The sequence below is a fragment of the Tamandua tetradactyla genome, chromosome 14 (genome assembly GCF_023851605.1).
Source record: "Tamandua tetradactyla isolate mTamTet1 chromosome 14, mTamTet1.pri, whole genome shotgun sequence".
NCBI classification, from domain to species: Eukaryota; Metazoa; Chordata; class Mammalia; order Pilosa; family Myrmecophagidae; genus Tamandua; species Tamandua tetradactyla.
The window spans coordinates 39,386,003-39,400,272 of NC_135340.1; the positions used below are offsets into that span (position 1 = coordinate 39,386,003).

The following is a 14,270-nucleotide window of genomic DNA, read 5'->3' on the forward strand; positions in this document are numbered from 1 at the left end:
ACCTTCCCTTAACTCTTGTCCTTCCCCCCAATATTTACCCCTGGTGTTGCTGTGGTACTGTTGATGTTTTCCTGTTACACATAGCCCATAGCATGCAATAGTAGTTTTCCTCCTATACCTCAAACTTATACATTCTTTGCACAAGATTCATACCTTTGAAGTAGTTCTTGCAAGAACTTATTTATATTTGTAGTATAAATCAGTGGGACATATGGGTCCATACAATGCCTTTCAATCATGTTCACCTTCAGTATGGTAGTATTACTTATAGACCCATTAGTGGCCTTCCTTCAATTCTGTCTACTCCCTTACATTTGAATTCCCCATTAGCTAACTGTTCACCTATCACTAGATTTCTTGTATCTCTAGGGCCCTTATCTTCTATATTATAAGCCTCTCATTTTACCTTTATCATGGTCATAAAATGGAATCATACAGTATCTATCCTTTTCTGTCTGGCTTACCTCCCTCAGCATTATGTTCTCAAGGCTCATCTAACTTAACATGTGCTTCAGGATGTTATTTCATCTTACTGCTGCATAATATTCCATCATATGTATATACCACATTTTGTTAATCCACTCGTCTGTTGATGAACATTTGGATTGTTTCCCTCTTTTGGTGATTGTGAATAATGCTGTTATAAACATTGATGTGCAAATGTCTATTTGTCTCACTGCTTTCCACTCTTAGGGGGTATTCCAAATAGTAGTATTGTCATGTCATAGGGCAACTCAATATTTAGTTTTCTGAGGAAATGCAAGACTGTATTCCATAGTGGCTGTACCATTGTACATTCCCACCAGCAGTGCATAGAAGTGTCCAATTTCCCCACATCTTCTCCCATATTTGTAATTTCCTGTTTGTTTTAGAACGGCCATTCTTATAGGTGTGAGGTAGTACCCCATTATGGTCTTGCTTGCATTTCCCATATACCTAATGAAAATGATATATCTTCATGTGCTTTTTAGCCATCTCTATTGTACTAAAACTTATAGTACAATGTTGAATAATAGTGGTGACGGAGGATATCCTTGACTAGTTCTTGATTTTAGGGGGAAAGCTTTCAGTTTCTTTCTATTGAATATGATGCTGCATATCAGTTTGCTATATATATGCCCTTTATCATATTGATGAGGTTACCTTTGGTTATTACCTTTGATGTGCTTTTATCAGAAAAAGATGTGCAATTTTGTTGAATGTTTTTTTCAGCATCAATCAAATTGATCATGTGATTTTTTTCCTTTCAATTTGTCAATGTGTTATATTACATTAATTGATTTTCTTGTGTTGAACTAACTTTAGTTATGGTTGTGTGCTTGGATTCAATTTGCTAGTCTTTTGTTGAGGATTTTTGTATCTATGTTCATTAGGGATATTGACCTGTAGTCTTCCTTTCTTACAGCATCATTATCCGATTTTGGCATTAAAATGATGTCAACTCCATAAAATGAGTTAGGTAGTGTTCCTTTTCCCTCGATTTTTTGGAAAAGTTTGAACAAGATTGCTGTTAGTTCTTTTTGGAATGTTTGATAAAATTCTCCTGTGAAACCATCTGACCATGGGATTTTCTTTGTAGGAAGATTTTTGGTGACTGATTGAACCTCTTTACTTGTGATTTTTTTGTTGAGATCTTCTATTTCTCTTGATTCTGTGTAGTTTTGCATGTTTCCAGGAATTTGTCCATTTCATGTAAGTTGTCTAGATTTTTGGCATGCAGTTGTTCATAGTATACTCTTATAATTTTTTTTATTTCTTCAATGTCTCTGATAATGACCCCCTCTCATTTCTGATTTCTAAAATTTGGATCTTCTCTCTTTTTTCTTTGCAACCTTGCTAGCGGCTACCATCGATTTGTAGCCTAGTGGAAAATGGCTAGTGGAAAACCATCGATTTTATTGGTTTTCTCAAAGAACCAGGTTTTGATTTCATCAATTCTTTCTCTTGTTCTTTTGCTCTCCCATTCATTTGACTCTGCTTTAATCATTGTTGTTTCTCTTCTTATATTTGCTTTGGGGTTAGTTTGCTGTTCTTTCTCAGGTTCCTCCAGGTGAGCAGTTAAGTCCTCGATTTTTGCATTTTCTTCTTCTTCAATACAGACATTTAGGGCAATAAATTTCCCTCTCAGCATAGCCTTTGCTGCATCCCATAAGGTCTGATATGTTGTATTATCATTTTCATTCATCTCAACATAGCCACCAATTTTTCTAGCAACTTCTTCTTTGACCCACTCGTTGTTTAAGAGCATGTTATTTAATTGCCCTATATTTGTGCAAGCACTTATTCCTTGGTGTTACTGATTTCCAGCTCCATTACATTAGAATCAGAGAAAGGGCTTTTAAGAATTTCAATTGTTTTAAATTTATAAAGACCCATTTGTGCTCCAGCGTATACTCTATCCCAGAGAATGTTTCAAAAGCACTAGAGGAGAATGTATATCCTTGTGTTTTGAGCTGTAACAATCCATATATGTCTGGTAGGTCTAATTCAGTTATCAAATTGTTTAACTTCTCTATTTCCTTATTAATCCATTGTCCAGTTACTCTATCTCTAGAGAAGAGTGGTGTATTAAGGTCTCCAGGTATTATTGATGCAACATCTATTTCTCCATTCTGTTTTTCCTAATGTATATCTCATATACTTTGGAGCTTCCTGGTTGGGAACATAATCATTTATGATTGTTATTTCTTCTTGGTGAATTTTTCCTTTCATGAATATATAATGTGTTTCTTTGTCTCCCATCATCATCTTTACATTTAAACTCTACTTTGTCTGATATTATTATTGCTTCTCCTGCTTTCTTTTGATTACAGCTTGCATAGAACATCTTTTTCCATCTTTTCACTTTCAATATATTTACATCCTTATGTCTAAGATGGTTCTCTTGTAAGCAGCATATAGCTGGGGTTATATTTTTTAATCTATTCTGCCAATCTGTATTTTTTAATTCGTAAGTTTGGGCCATTAACATTCAAAGTTATTACTGTAAAGGCATTTTTTATCTATATTACTATAGTTCCATTACATTGTGATCAGAGAAAACATTTTGAGTAATTTCAATGTTTTTAAATTTATAAAGATGCATTTTGTCTATCAATAGATAATATGATATAATAGTGGGAGACTTCAATATGTCACTCTTCTCTACAAATAGAACAACCAGACAGAGGATCAACAAGGAAATAGAGAACTTAACAATTTGATAAATTAATTAGGCCTAACAGACATATGTAGAGTGTTATACCCTAAAATATCAGGATATACATTTTTCTCTAGGACTCATGGAACATTCTTCATGATAGATTATATGCTAGGGCACAAAACAGGTCTTTATAAATTAAAAAAAATGAACCCATTCAAATCATTTTTCTCTCATGATAATGGAATGAAACTGGAAGTCAACAAAGCCATAGAACCAGAAATGTATGGAGATTAAATAATGCACATTTAAACTATCATTGGATCAAAGAAGAAATTACTAGATAAATAACTGAATTTCTGAAGGTGAATGAAAATGAGAATTCAAAGCACCAGAATTTATGGGATGTGGCAAAAGCTGTGCTGAGATGGAAGTTTATGTCCTAAATGTCTATATTTAAAAAAAGGAAAGAGGAAAAATCGAGGAGTTAACTGTTCATCTAGAAGAACTTGAGAAAGAACAGCTAGCTAACACCTATACAAATAAAAGACAAGAAATAACAAAGATTAAAGCAGAAATAAATGAATTGGAAAACAAAAATAAATAGAATCAATGAAATGAAAAATTGGTTCTTCAAGAAAATCAATAAAATTGATGGATTGGTAGCTAAACTGACAAAGAGAAAGTGTGAGGATGTAAATAAACAAAATTAGAAAAGAAAAATGGTTGTTTGCACAGACACTGAAGAAAGAAAAAAAAATCACAAGAGGTTACTATGAACAGCTATATGCCAACAAACTAGACAGCTTAGATGAAATGGACAAATTTCTTAAGACAAATGAACAAGCTACATTGATTTGAGAAGAAATAGATTTCAACAAACCAATAACAAGTAAAGAGATTCAATCAGTCATCAAAAATCTTCCTACAAATAAAAGCCCAGGGTCAGAAGGCTTCACAGAGGAACTTTATAAAACATTGCAAAAAGAACTAACACCAATCCTGCTCAAATTCTTCCAAAAATTTGAGGAAACTTTAATCTCTCCCTCAGTTTTGAGGGACAATTTGGCTGGGTACAGAGTTCTCGTCTGGAAGTCTTTCTCTTTCAAGATCTTAAATATATCATACCACTGCCTCCTCACTTCCATAGTGCCAGTTGAGTAGTCTAAACTCAATTTTATGTAGTAACCCTTGTATGAAGTAGATTGTTTTTATCTTTTCACTTTCAGTATTTTCTGCTGCTCTTCAATATTTGATGGACAGATTAGTATGTGTCTTAGGGAAGGCCTATTTGGATTTATTGTATTTGGAGTTCTTTTGATTTGCATATTTATGTCTTTCATAAGAGTTGGGAAGTTTTTCCCATATGCCTTCAATTAATGTTCCTAACTCTCTACTCTTCTCTTCTCCTTCTGGGACACCAAGGTGGAAGGATATAAAATTAACGCACAAAAATCAGTTACATTTCTATACACATGCAAGAACCTAACAGAGGAGTCAGTTAATGAAAAAAAATCTATTCAAAATAACAACTAAAAGAACCAAGTACCTAAGAATGAACTTAACTAGGAATGTAAAGGACTTGTACACATAAAACTACATAACATTGTGAAAAGAAATCAAAGGAGTTCTAAATAGATGGAAAGACATTCCTTCCTCATGGATAAGAAGGTTAAATATAGTTAAGATGCCAATTCTACCCAAATTCATCTACAGATTCAGCATAGAACCAATCAAAAGTTCAAAAACTTACTTTGAAGACTTGGGAAAGCTAGTTACCAAATTTGTTGGGAAAGAAAAGAGACCCTGAGTAACATCCTGAAAAAGAAGAACAAAATGGGAGGATTAACACTTCCTGACTTTAAAATTTACTATAAAGTCACAGTGGTCAAAACAGCATAGTACTGGCACAAAGATAGAAGTATTGGCCAATGAAATTGAATTGAGAATGCAGAAAGAGACAACCAAATTTATAGTGAACTGATTTTTTTCCAGGGCCCCCAAATCCACTGAACTGGAACAAAATAGTTTTTTCAATAAATGGGCATGGGAGAACTGGATATCAATAGCCAAAAGAATAAAAGAGGGCCTCTATCTTACACTCTATACAAAATAAATTAATTAAAAGTGGATCAAACAACTAAATTTAATAACTAGCACCATAAAGCTTCTAGAAGAAAATGTAGGGAAACATCTTCAAGGCCTAGTAATAGGAGTCAGCTTCTAATTTTTCTACCCAAAGCACAAGCATCAAAAGGAAAAAAATAGATAAATGGGAGCTCCTCAAAATAAAATGCTTTTGCACCTCAAAAGACTTTATTAAAAAGATGAAGAGATGGGAGAAAATATTTGGAAATCACACATTGGGGACATAAAGATATCCCAGATACATGAAGAAATTTTACAACTCAACAACAAAAGAACAAACAACCCAATTATAAAATGGGCTAATGATATGAATAGGCATTTTTCTGAAGAGCAAATACAGATGGCTCAAAAGCACATGAAGAGGGTGGGCCACCACAGCTCAGCAGGCAGAGTTCTCACCTGCCATGCTGGAAACCTAGGTTCAATTCGTGGTGCCTGCCCATATAATAATTGAAAAAAAGTTCATGAAGAAATGCTCATTTTCATTAACTATAAAGGAAATGCAGGCCAAGACTACAATGAGATACCACCTTAAACCTGTAAGAATGTCTGCTATTAAAAATAGAGGAAACTGAAAATATTAGAGAGGAAATGAAGAAATTGGGACACTTATGTGCTGTTGGGGAGAATGTATAATGGTAGAACTGCTATGGAAGACAGTTTGGCAACTCCTTAGGAAATTAAATATCAAATTGCCTTATGACCTACCAATAGCACTCTTTGGTATATACATGCAATGGAATATTATGCAGCAGTAAGATGAAATGGCATCCTGACACACATGACAAGAGTGATGAGCCTTGAGAGCAATTATTTTGTGGTCTCCTTAAGGAAATGATTATAAGAAAACAGGTTCCATAATACAGAATTAAATAAGTCAGACACAAAAGTATAGATGTTTTATGATTCCTCTTTTATTACCATGGTAAAGGTAAAATCAGAGTCTTATAATACAGAATATATGGGATTTAGAGATACGTAGAAGCTACAGATGGGTGAGCAATTAGTTAATCAGGTTGAACTCAAATGTAAGGGAGAAGATGGAAGTGAAGGAAGTTCTCTAGTGCATCCATAAATAATATTACCGTATTGAAATTGAACATGATTGAAAAAGTTTATATAGGCCTATGTGTCCCACTGATTAACACTAGAAATATAAATATGTTCTTGTAAGTACTACTTCAAAGGTATTATTCAAATACAAAGAATGTTTAAGTTCAAAGCATGGGGGAAAGCTGCTATTACATGCTATGGGCTATGTTTAACAGGAAAACATCAGCAGTACCACAGCACCACCAGGGATAAATAATGCAGGGAGGAACAAGAGTTAAGGGAAGTTTAGAGTTCCAATTTGGTGAGGGTGTGTCATTAGTTATCCTTCTCTTGGGAATAATGAAATTATCTGAAATTGAGAGTGTCAATGGACTGTAGACTGTGGGCTTTATATACGATGCCTAATGAATGCAGTTGTCTGAAGAATGCGCTGACTGAGAATTGAATTGGCAAATGATGGTGTATACATATGATACAACATACATTCGATTATGTTGAAGAGTTTGAGGAGAGTTGGTACTAATTCTTTCTGGAATGTTTGATAGAATTCACAAGTGAAGCCGTCTGGTCCTGGACTTTTCTTTTTAGGGAGCTTTTGAATGACTAATTCAATCTCTTTACCTGTGATTGATTTGTTGAGGTCATCTATTTCTTCTTGAGTCAAAGTTGGTTGTTCATGTCTTTCCAGGAACCCGTCCATTTCATCTAAATTGTTGTATTTATTAGCGTAAGGTTGTTCATAGTGTCCTGTTATTACCTCCTTTATTTCTGTGAGGTCAATAGTTATGTCTCCTCTTCCATTTCTGATCTTATTTATTTGCATCCTCTCCTTCTTTTTGTCAATCTTGCTAAGGGCCCATCAATCTTATTGATTTTCTCATAGAACCAACTTCTGGGCTTATTGATTTTCTCTATTGTTTTCAATTTCATTTATTTCTGCTCTAATCTTTGTTATTTCTTTCCTTTTGCTTGCTTTGGGATTAGTTTGCTGTTCTTTCTCCAGTTGTTCCAAGTGGACGGTTAATTCCTGCATTTTTGCCTTTTCTTCTTTTCTGATAAAGGCATTTAGGGCAATGAATTTCCCTCTTAGCACTGCCTTTGCTGCGTCGCATAAGTTTTGATATGTTGTGTCTTCATTTTCATTTGCCTCTAGGTATTTACTAATTTCTCTTGCAATTTCTTCTTTGACCCACTTGTTGTTTAAGAGTGTGTTGTTGAGCCTCCATGTATTTGTGAATTTTCTGGCACTCTGCCTATTATTGATTTCCAACTTCATTTCTTTATGATCCGAGAAAGTGTTGTGTATGATTTCAATCTTTTTAAATTTGTTAAGACTTGCTTTGTGACCCAGCATATGGTCTATCTTTGAGAATGATCCATGAGCACTTGAAAAAAGGTGTATCCTGCTGTTGTGGGATGTAATGTCCTATAAATGTCTGTTAAGTCAAGCTCATTTATAGTAATATTCAGATTCTCTATTTCTTTATTGATCCTCTGTGTAGATGTTCTGTCCATTGATGAGAGTGGTGAATTGAAGTCTCCAACTATTATGGTAGATGTGTCTATTTCCCTTTTCAGTGTTTGCAGTGTATTCGTCACATATTTTGGGGCATTCTGGTTTGGTGAATAAATATTTATGATTGTTATGTCTTCTTGTTTAATTGTTCCTTTTATTAGTATATAGTGTCCTTCTTTGTCTCTTTTAACTGTTTTACATTTGAAGTCTAATTTGTTGGATATTAGTATAGCCACTCCTGCTCTTTTCTGGTTGTTATTTGCATGAAATATCTTTTCCTAACCTTTCACTTTCAACCTATATTTATCTTTGGGTCTAAGATGTGTTTCCTGTAGACAGCATATAGAAGGATCCTGTTTTTTCATCCATTCTGCCAATCTATGTCTTTTGATTGGGGAATTCAATCCATTAACATTTAGAGTTATTACTGTTTGGATAATATTTTCCTCTACCATTTTGCCTTTTGTATTATATATATCATATCTGACTTTCCTTCTTTCTACACTCTTCTCCATTCCTCTCTCTTCTGTCTTTTTGTATCTGACTCTAGTGCTCCCTTTAGTATTTCTTGCAGAGCTGGTCTCTTGGTCACAAATTCTCTGAGTGACTTTTTGTCTGAGAATGTTTTAATTTCGCCCTCATTTTTGGAGGACAATTTTTCTGGATATAGGAGTCTTGGTTGGTAGTTTTTCTCTTTTAGTAACTTAAATATATCATCCCACTGTCTTCTAGCTTCCATGGTTTCTGCTGAGAAATCTACACATAGTCTTATTGGGTTTCCCTTGTATGTGATGGATTGTTTCTCTCTCACTGCTTTCAAGATCCTCTCTTTCTCTTTGACCTCTGACATTCTAACAGTAAGTGTCTTGGGGAACGCCTATTTGGGTCTAATCTCTTTGGGGTGCACTGCACTTCTTGGATCTGTAATTTTAGGTCTTTCCTAAGAGTTGGGAAATTTTCAGTGATAATTTCTTCCATTAGTTTTTCTCCTCCTTTTCCCTTCTCTTCTCCTTCTGGGACACCGACAACATGTATATTTGTGCGGTTCACATTGTGCTTGAGTTCCCTGATACCCTGTTCAAATTTTTCCATTCTTTTCTGGATAGTTTCTGTTTCTTTTTGGAATTCAGATGTTCCATCCTCCAAATCACTAATTCTATCTTCTGTCTCTTTAAATCTGTCATTGTAGGTATCCATTGTTTTTTCCATCTTTTCTACTTTATCCTTCACTTCCATAAGCTCTGTGATTTGTTTTTTCAGTTTTTCTATTTCTTCTTTTTGATCAGCCCATGTCTTCTTCATGTCCTCCTTCAATTTATCAATTTCGTTTTTGAAGCGGTTTTCCATTTCTGTTCGTATATTCAGCATTAGTTGTTTCAGCTCCTGTATCTCATTTGAACTATTGGTTTGTTCCTTTGACTGGGCCATATTTTCAATTTTCAATCTTCTGCTGGCATCTGGGCATTTAGTCAGATTTCCCTGGGTGTTGGACCCCACAGGTTGAAAGATTTTTCTGTGAAATCTCTGGGTTCTGTTTTTCTTATCCTGCCCAGTAGGTGGCGCTGGTGGCACACGTTTGTCTACGGGTTCCACCAGTGAAAGTTGCTATGGGTCCTTTAACTCTGGAAAATTCTCGCCGTAGGGGAGGTTTGGCAGCCGAAGCATCTTGGAAGAGTGCCAGTCAGCCCGGGGTTCCAAACGTGGGGAGGGTCGCTGGCCGCCGCAGCATGGGAGAGCGTCCAGCTGAATTACCTAATCAGCCCGGGGTGCCAAGCGTGGCAGGAGGGTGCCAACTGTCGCAGCCTGGGAGAGTGCACTGTTCCCAGCCGGACCGGGGAGTCACATGTTTGGAAGGGACCCCTGGGTCACTGTTCTCCGCAGTCTGGGGATTTCTGACCCAACTCTCTCAGTTGGTCCAGGGGGCCTCTTGTGGTGGGGGCACCAGCCACTGTGGCCCAAGGGGACCGCCTGTTCAATTCTGCCAGCTGGCCTGGGAAGGAGGAAGGGAGGGACTCCAGCCACTTGCCGTCCCACCCAGGAAAGCCCATGCCCCTCGGTGATCTCACCAGAGCTGGTTCTCCTAGACAGTCAGTCATTCCAGGATGGGGTACACCATCCCTTTGATCTCTGTCGTGGCTCCGGGAGCTGCTCTGTATTGTCTCCACTCCCCCAGTAGCTGTTCTGGAGGAGGAAAGGTGAGGGTGGCAAGGCTGTCGAGGCCAGTGGTGGAGGAGCCGGTGAAGGTGGAAGAGGGGAGAGGAGTGCGGGCAGGTTGGCCGCTGTGGGACGTGGGCACCACGCGGCAGGCCGGCGGACAAAGAGGGCAGAGTTGATTCTTCTTGAAGAGATTTCTCTGAATTGCTATATTATAAACATTTTTTTTGTTTTCCTTTACCTAAATTTACTCTGAACAAAACTTCTAGTATTCATTTCTTCTCTAGGCCTTGGGGATTACAAGAGAGTATTCCCCAGATAAATATACTGAGAACTATTAGGTCACTGAGGCTTCAAGTGGACACTGAGAACTGATGTTAGTGCTGGAGCAAGAATTATTTCCCTTAGCTATATCCAAATAATTACAAGAGAGTATCAGAATGGAAACATTTTTTAAGTGATCCAGGCATGGCTATTCACTAAGCATAGCTGAAGTATATAAGCATCTGAGCATAGCTGAAGCATTTCTTTCTGATATCTTTTTATCCTCTTCCTTTTTAAGTCAGGTAAGTGGATAAGTTGAAACTGAAATTGGTCATTTACGAAAGTGACAGTAATATAAGGTTTTCTCTCTTCTTCAATTGTACAGACATTTACTGAAAACCTTCTTGTTTTAACTTTTGGCATAGGAAAGTAAGAACGTATGACTTCAGATCCCATACATTGTTTTATATATCTAGGTTGTATCCTGATTCATGGGGGACAATCTATGTCTGGTTATATTGTGCTCTAGGAGGAAGTAGAGAGACATGTACTACTGATTATCAAGTGCACTCATTGGTCTTTGCCTTCAAGGTTTTCAAACACTCATTAAGTCTACAGCTTTATGTTTTCTTTTACTTCCACCCATTTGATTTCGATGATTTCTCCAGCTTGTTAGTACGATTTTTGTTTAAGGCATTTTCAAATTAGTACTTCAGTTTCTGCACCAGGCTTGACATTATTAATGTCAGAAAGACAGTTTAAATGTGATTCAAGAGCTATTCTGGATTTCAAGATTGGTGGATGATGAGTATTGTAATGCATGAAGGAATTAAAAGGAATAATACAATGATTTTGCAAGTTTAGCAAATAGTCCTCCAGAAATAAAAAAAAAATGATTTAGCATGAATCTCACTTGAAAGAAATATGTTTTTAGATGAATAGATCACACTTCATGTGTCAACAGCCTCATTTTCCAGTGTTACAGAATGGCATTTGTATTAGGAAGTAAAATAAGAATTATACTTGTTGTGAAAAGATCAGAAAGTCAATGGGGTATATGCTCTAAGAAAAACTTTGGGGAAAACTTGGATGTTTATATAAACAAACATGTAGCTGATAAGGAATGGAAGAAACCCCTCCAAGACAGTGAGATTTCTGCATGGACTATCAGTAACAAGGCCCAAGAGTCCAACCCCATTCTCTTTTCCCCCTAAACCCCCAAGACATAAGAAATTATTCAGTGGACCCTGAGGGCAGTTGCCTTAGCAGAGTGTGTCTCAACAGCTCTACACACAGTTACATCTCTTTGTTTTCTAATTTATCATTGTACATGATTCAATGAGAAATAACTATTAGCTGCTATCTGTTATTCAAAAGAATTTTTTAAAAGATACATGTATTCTTCAAAAGCAAATTTTGGATTCATATTGTGCTTTAGGATGAAACTTCCTTAAAATTTTGGATTTTCTTTTTTTGGCTTTGGACTAAGTGACCGGCATATTGTGATGGGCTCATTCACCTTGCTAATCTAAACTAATTTTTGACAAATTTAATTAGCCATTCTATGGACAGACATAAGTGAAAAAATATACAATTAGTTAACCATTCCATCATCCATTGATCAGTTTGTTAAACATTTACTATTTCTCAGAATCTATGAATAAAATATTTCTGTCTTCATGCAGCTCATAAACTCAGTAGGACAGATAGTGCATTCAAATGCCAGTTGCAAAGTAGTATCATAAGTATTATGATACTTTTTGGCACAATATACATGAGAAGATATAAAAATAAAGGTCAAATAAATACTGAAAAAAAGAAGCTGTCTTTGAAGAATTAATGCATGATATCTGACATAAAATTAAAGGTATTCAGCAGAACATAAGGAATTCACACTTTTGTTAAATTATATAAAAGAAACCAAAAAACTCCATGTAAGCAAAAAGATATCTCTGGATTACCCACTTAGAATTTGGACTTTTGTGGTGTAGGGGAGAAGCAAGATATGAGACTAGAGAAATAGAGGACAGATTACTTATGCATATTAAGGAGTGTGAACTTTTGTTTTGAATTTGTAGAGATCAAGAGAGTTTAAAGAGAGTTGTCACTAAAATCATTACTCTCAAAAAGACTACCTGCCTTCTCTTCTCTCTTTGAATTTATCAATTGCTTACTCTATTTTTCTTTTCTCCCATTTTTATGTATCTGTCTCTTCTCTCCTTTTTCCTCTATTTTTTACCAACCCTGTCCTTAATCAACTGTGAAATATATCAATCATTTTTTATATAAAACAACAAAAAAGATGGTAATAAAAAATATGAAGACTGTACCTTCAGGTATACACCTTCTGGGAATTGTTTCTATTCTGGTACTTTTGATTTTTGTTTAAATAAGAGTAATTCTCCTCCTACTACATCATCCTTTCATTTTCTTCAAGCATGTGTGGTATTTTTTAATGTAACATGCTGTCCATCTTGAATATATACTTTTTATATGAAAATACATATATTTTATTAATAAATGTTGGTTTTTAAAATGCACTAAAATTCAAAAATAATAACTTTCTCGGGTTTAAATTACCTGTTATCATGTTTTACTAGATTAATAATTCTCAAAAGTTTGGACATTTTCTTTATGGTGTTTTTATATATATATACACACACACACCAAATCATACTACTGGTTCCATTTTGGAAATGTTGTTTTTTACTTCAGATCTGTGGTACATTCCCTTAAAATTACTTTTCTTTGTTCCTTCCACAGATAACACAAATCCAATGAAAGAAGAAAATTATTCTGAGATCTCCGAATTTGAGTTCTTGGGACTTTCTTCCTATAGACCAATGCAGCATTTACTCCTTGCCTTATCTACTATATTATATGTATCAATTGTCCTAGGAAACCTCCTTGTTGGGTTTACAATGACTTTAGATCCTTATTTACATACCCCCATGTACTTCTTCTTAGCTAATCTCTCATTTATTGATTTGTGTTTTTCTACTTTAGCAGTTCTGAAGATGATTTATAACTTGTACTCTGGGCACAGAACCATATCATTCCAGGGGTGTGTCCTGCAGATATTTGTCCTTCATGTCCTGGGTGGATCTGAGATGGTACTGCTCATAGCCATGGCTTTGGTCCGTTATGTGGCCATCTGTAAGTCCCTCCACTATCTGACCATCATGAACCCACAGATGTGCATTTTGCTTTTATCTGGTGCTTGGCTTATTGGTCTCATTCACTCCATGGCACAATTAGCTTTTGTTGTTCATTTGCCTTTTTGTGGCCCCAATGAGATAGACAGCTTTTACTGTGATCTTCCATGGTTTATCAAACTTGCCTGCACAGACAACTGCACCCTGGAGTTCATGGTCACTGCCAATAGTGGGTTCATTTCCATGGGCACCTTCTTCTTATTGATTATCTCCTACATCTTCATCCTGCTCAGTGTATGGAAATGCTCTTCAGCAAGTTTGTCTAAGGCCTTCTCTACTCTGTCAGCTCACATCACTGTAGTGGTTTTGTTCCTTGGACCCTGCCTCTTTGTCTATGTGTGGCCATTTCCTACAGTGCCAGTAGATAAGTTTCTTGTTATTTTGGACTTTATGATCACACCTATTCTGAATCCTACCATTTATACATTAAGGAACAAGGACATTAAGATGGCAATGAAGGGACTGAGTACTCAATTCATGAGCTTGAAGAACATCTCCTAAGTAATTTTGTTACTTGTTGCATGTCCGAACCACTTCAAGTAGGACAATTTCTTAAATAACTATACAAAAATAGGAGTTTACCCCAGACAGTCAACGTTCTTGAAATATAGACCATGTTACTGAAATAAGTGTGGTAATAGTTGTACTTTGGGGAAGTCACCAATCTTTTATAATTTCATAGGAAGTGAATCATGATTTATATGTTTAGATAGTTTAATTGTCCATTTATGGAATATTTTAATGTACTTAGGAGTTTAAATTCTTAGAGAACATTTTATTT

General features: G+C 35.8%; 1 protein-coding gene across 1 annotated transcript; it reads left to right on the plus strand.

Moving 5' to 3' along the window:
• Positions 1-13,051: 13,051 nt before the first annotated feature.
• On the plus strand, positions 13,052-13,990 carry LOC143654978 (olfactory receptor 4F6-like). The gene has a single exon (XM_077126569.1). The coding sequence runs from the start codon at positions 13,052-13,054 to the stop codon at positions 13,988-13,990; it is 939 nt and encodes a 312-aa protein (XP_076982684.1).
• Positions 13,991-14,270: the final 280 nt, after the last annotated feature.

What these genes read in the sequence shown, in the direction of transcription:
- LOC143654978 (XM_077126569.1), top strand. Translation starts at nt 13,052, where the DNA reads ATGAAAGAAGAAAATTATTCTGAGATCTCCGAATTTGAGTTCTTGGGA.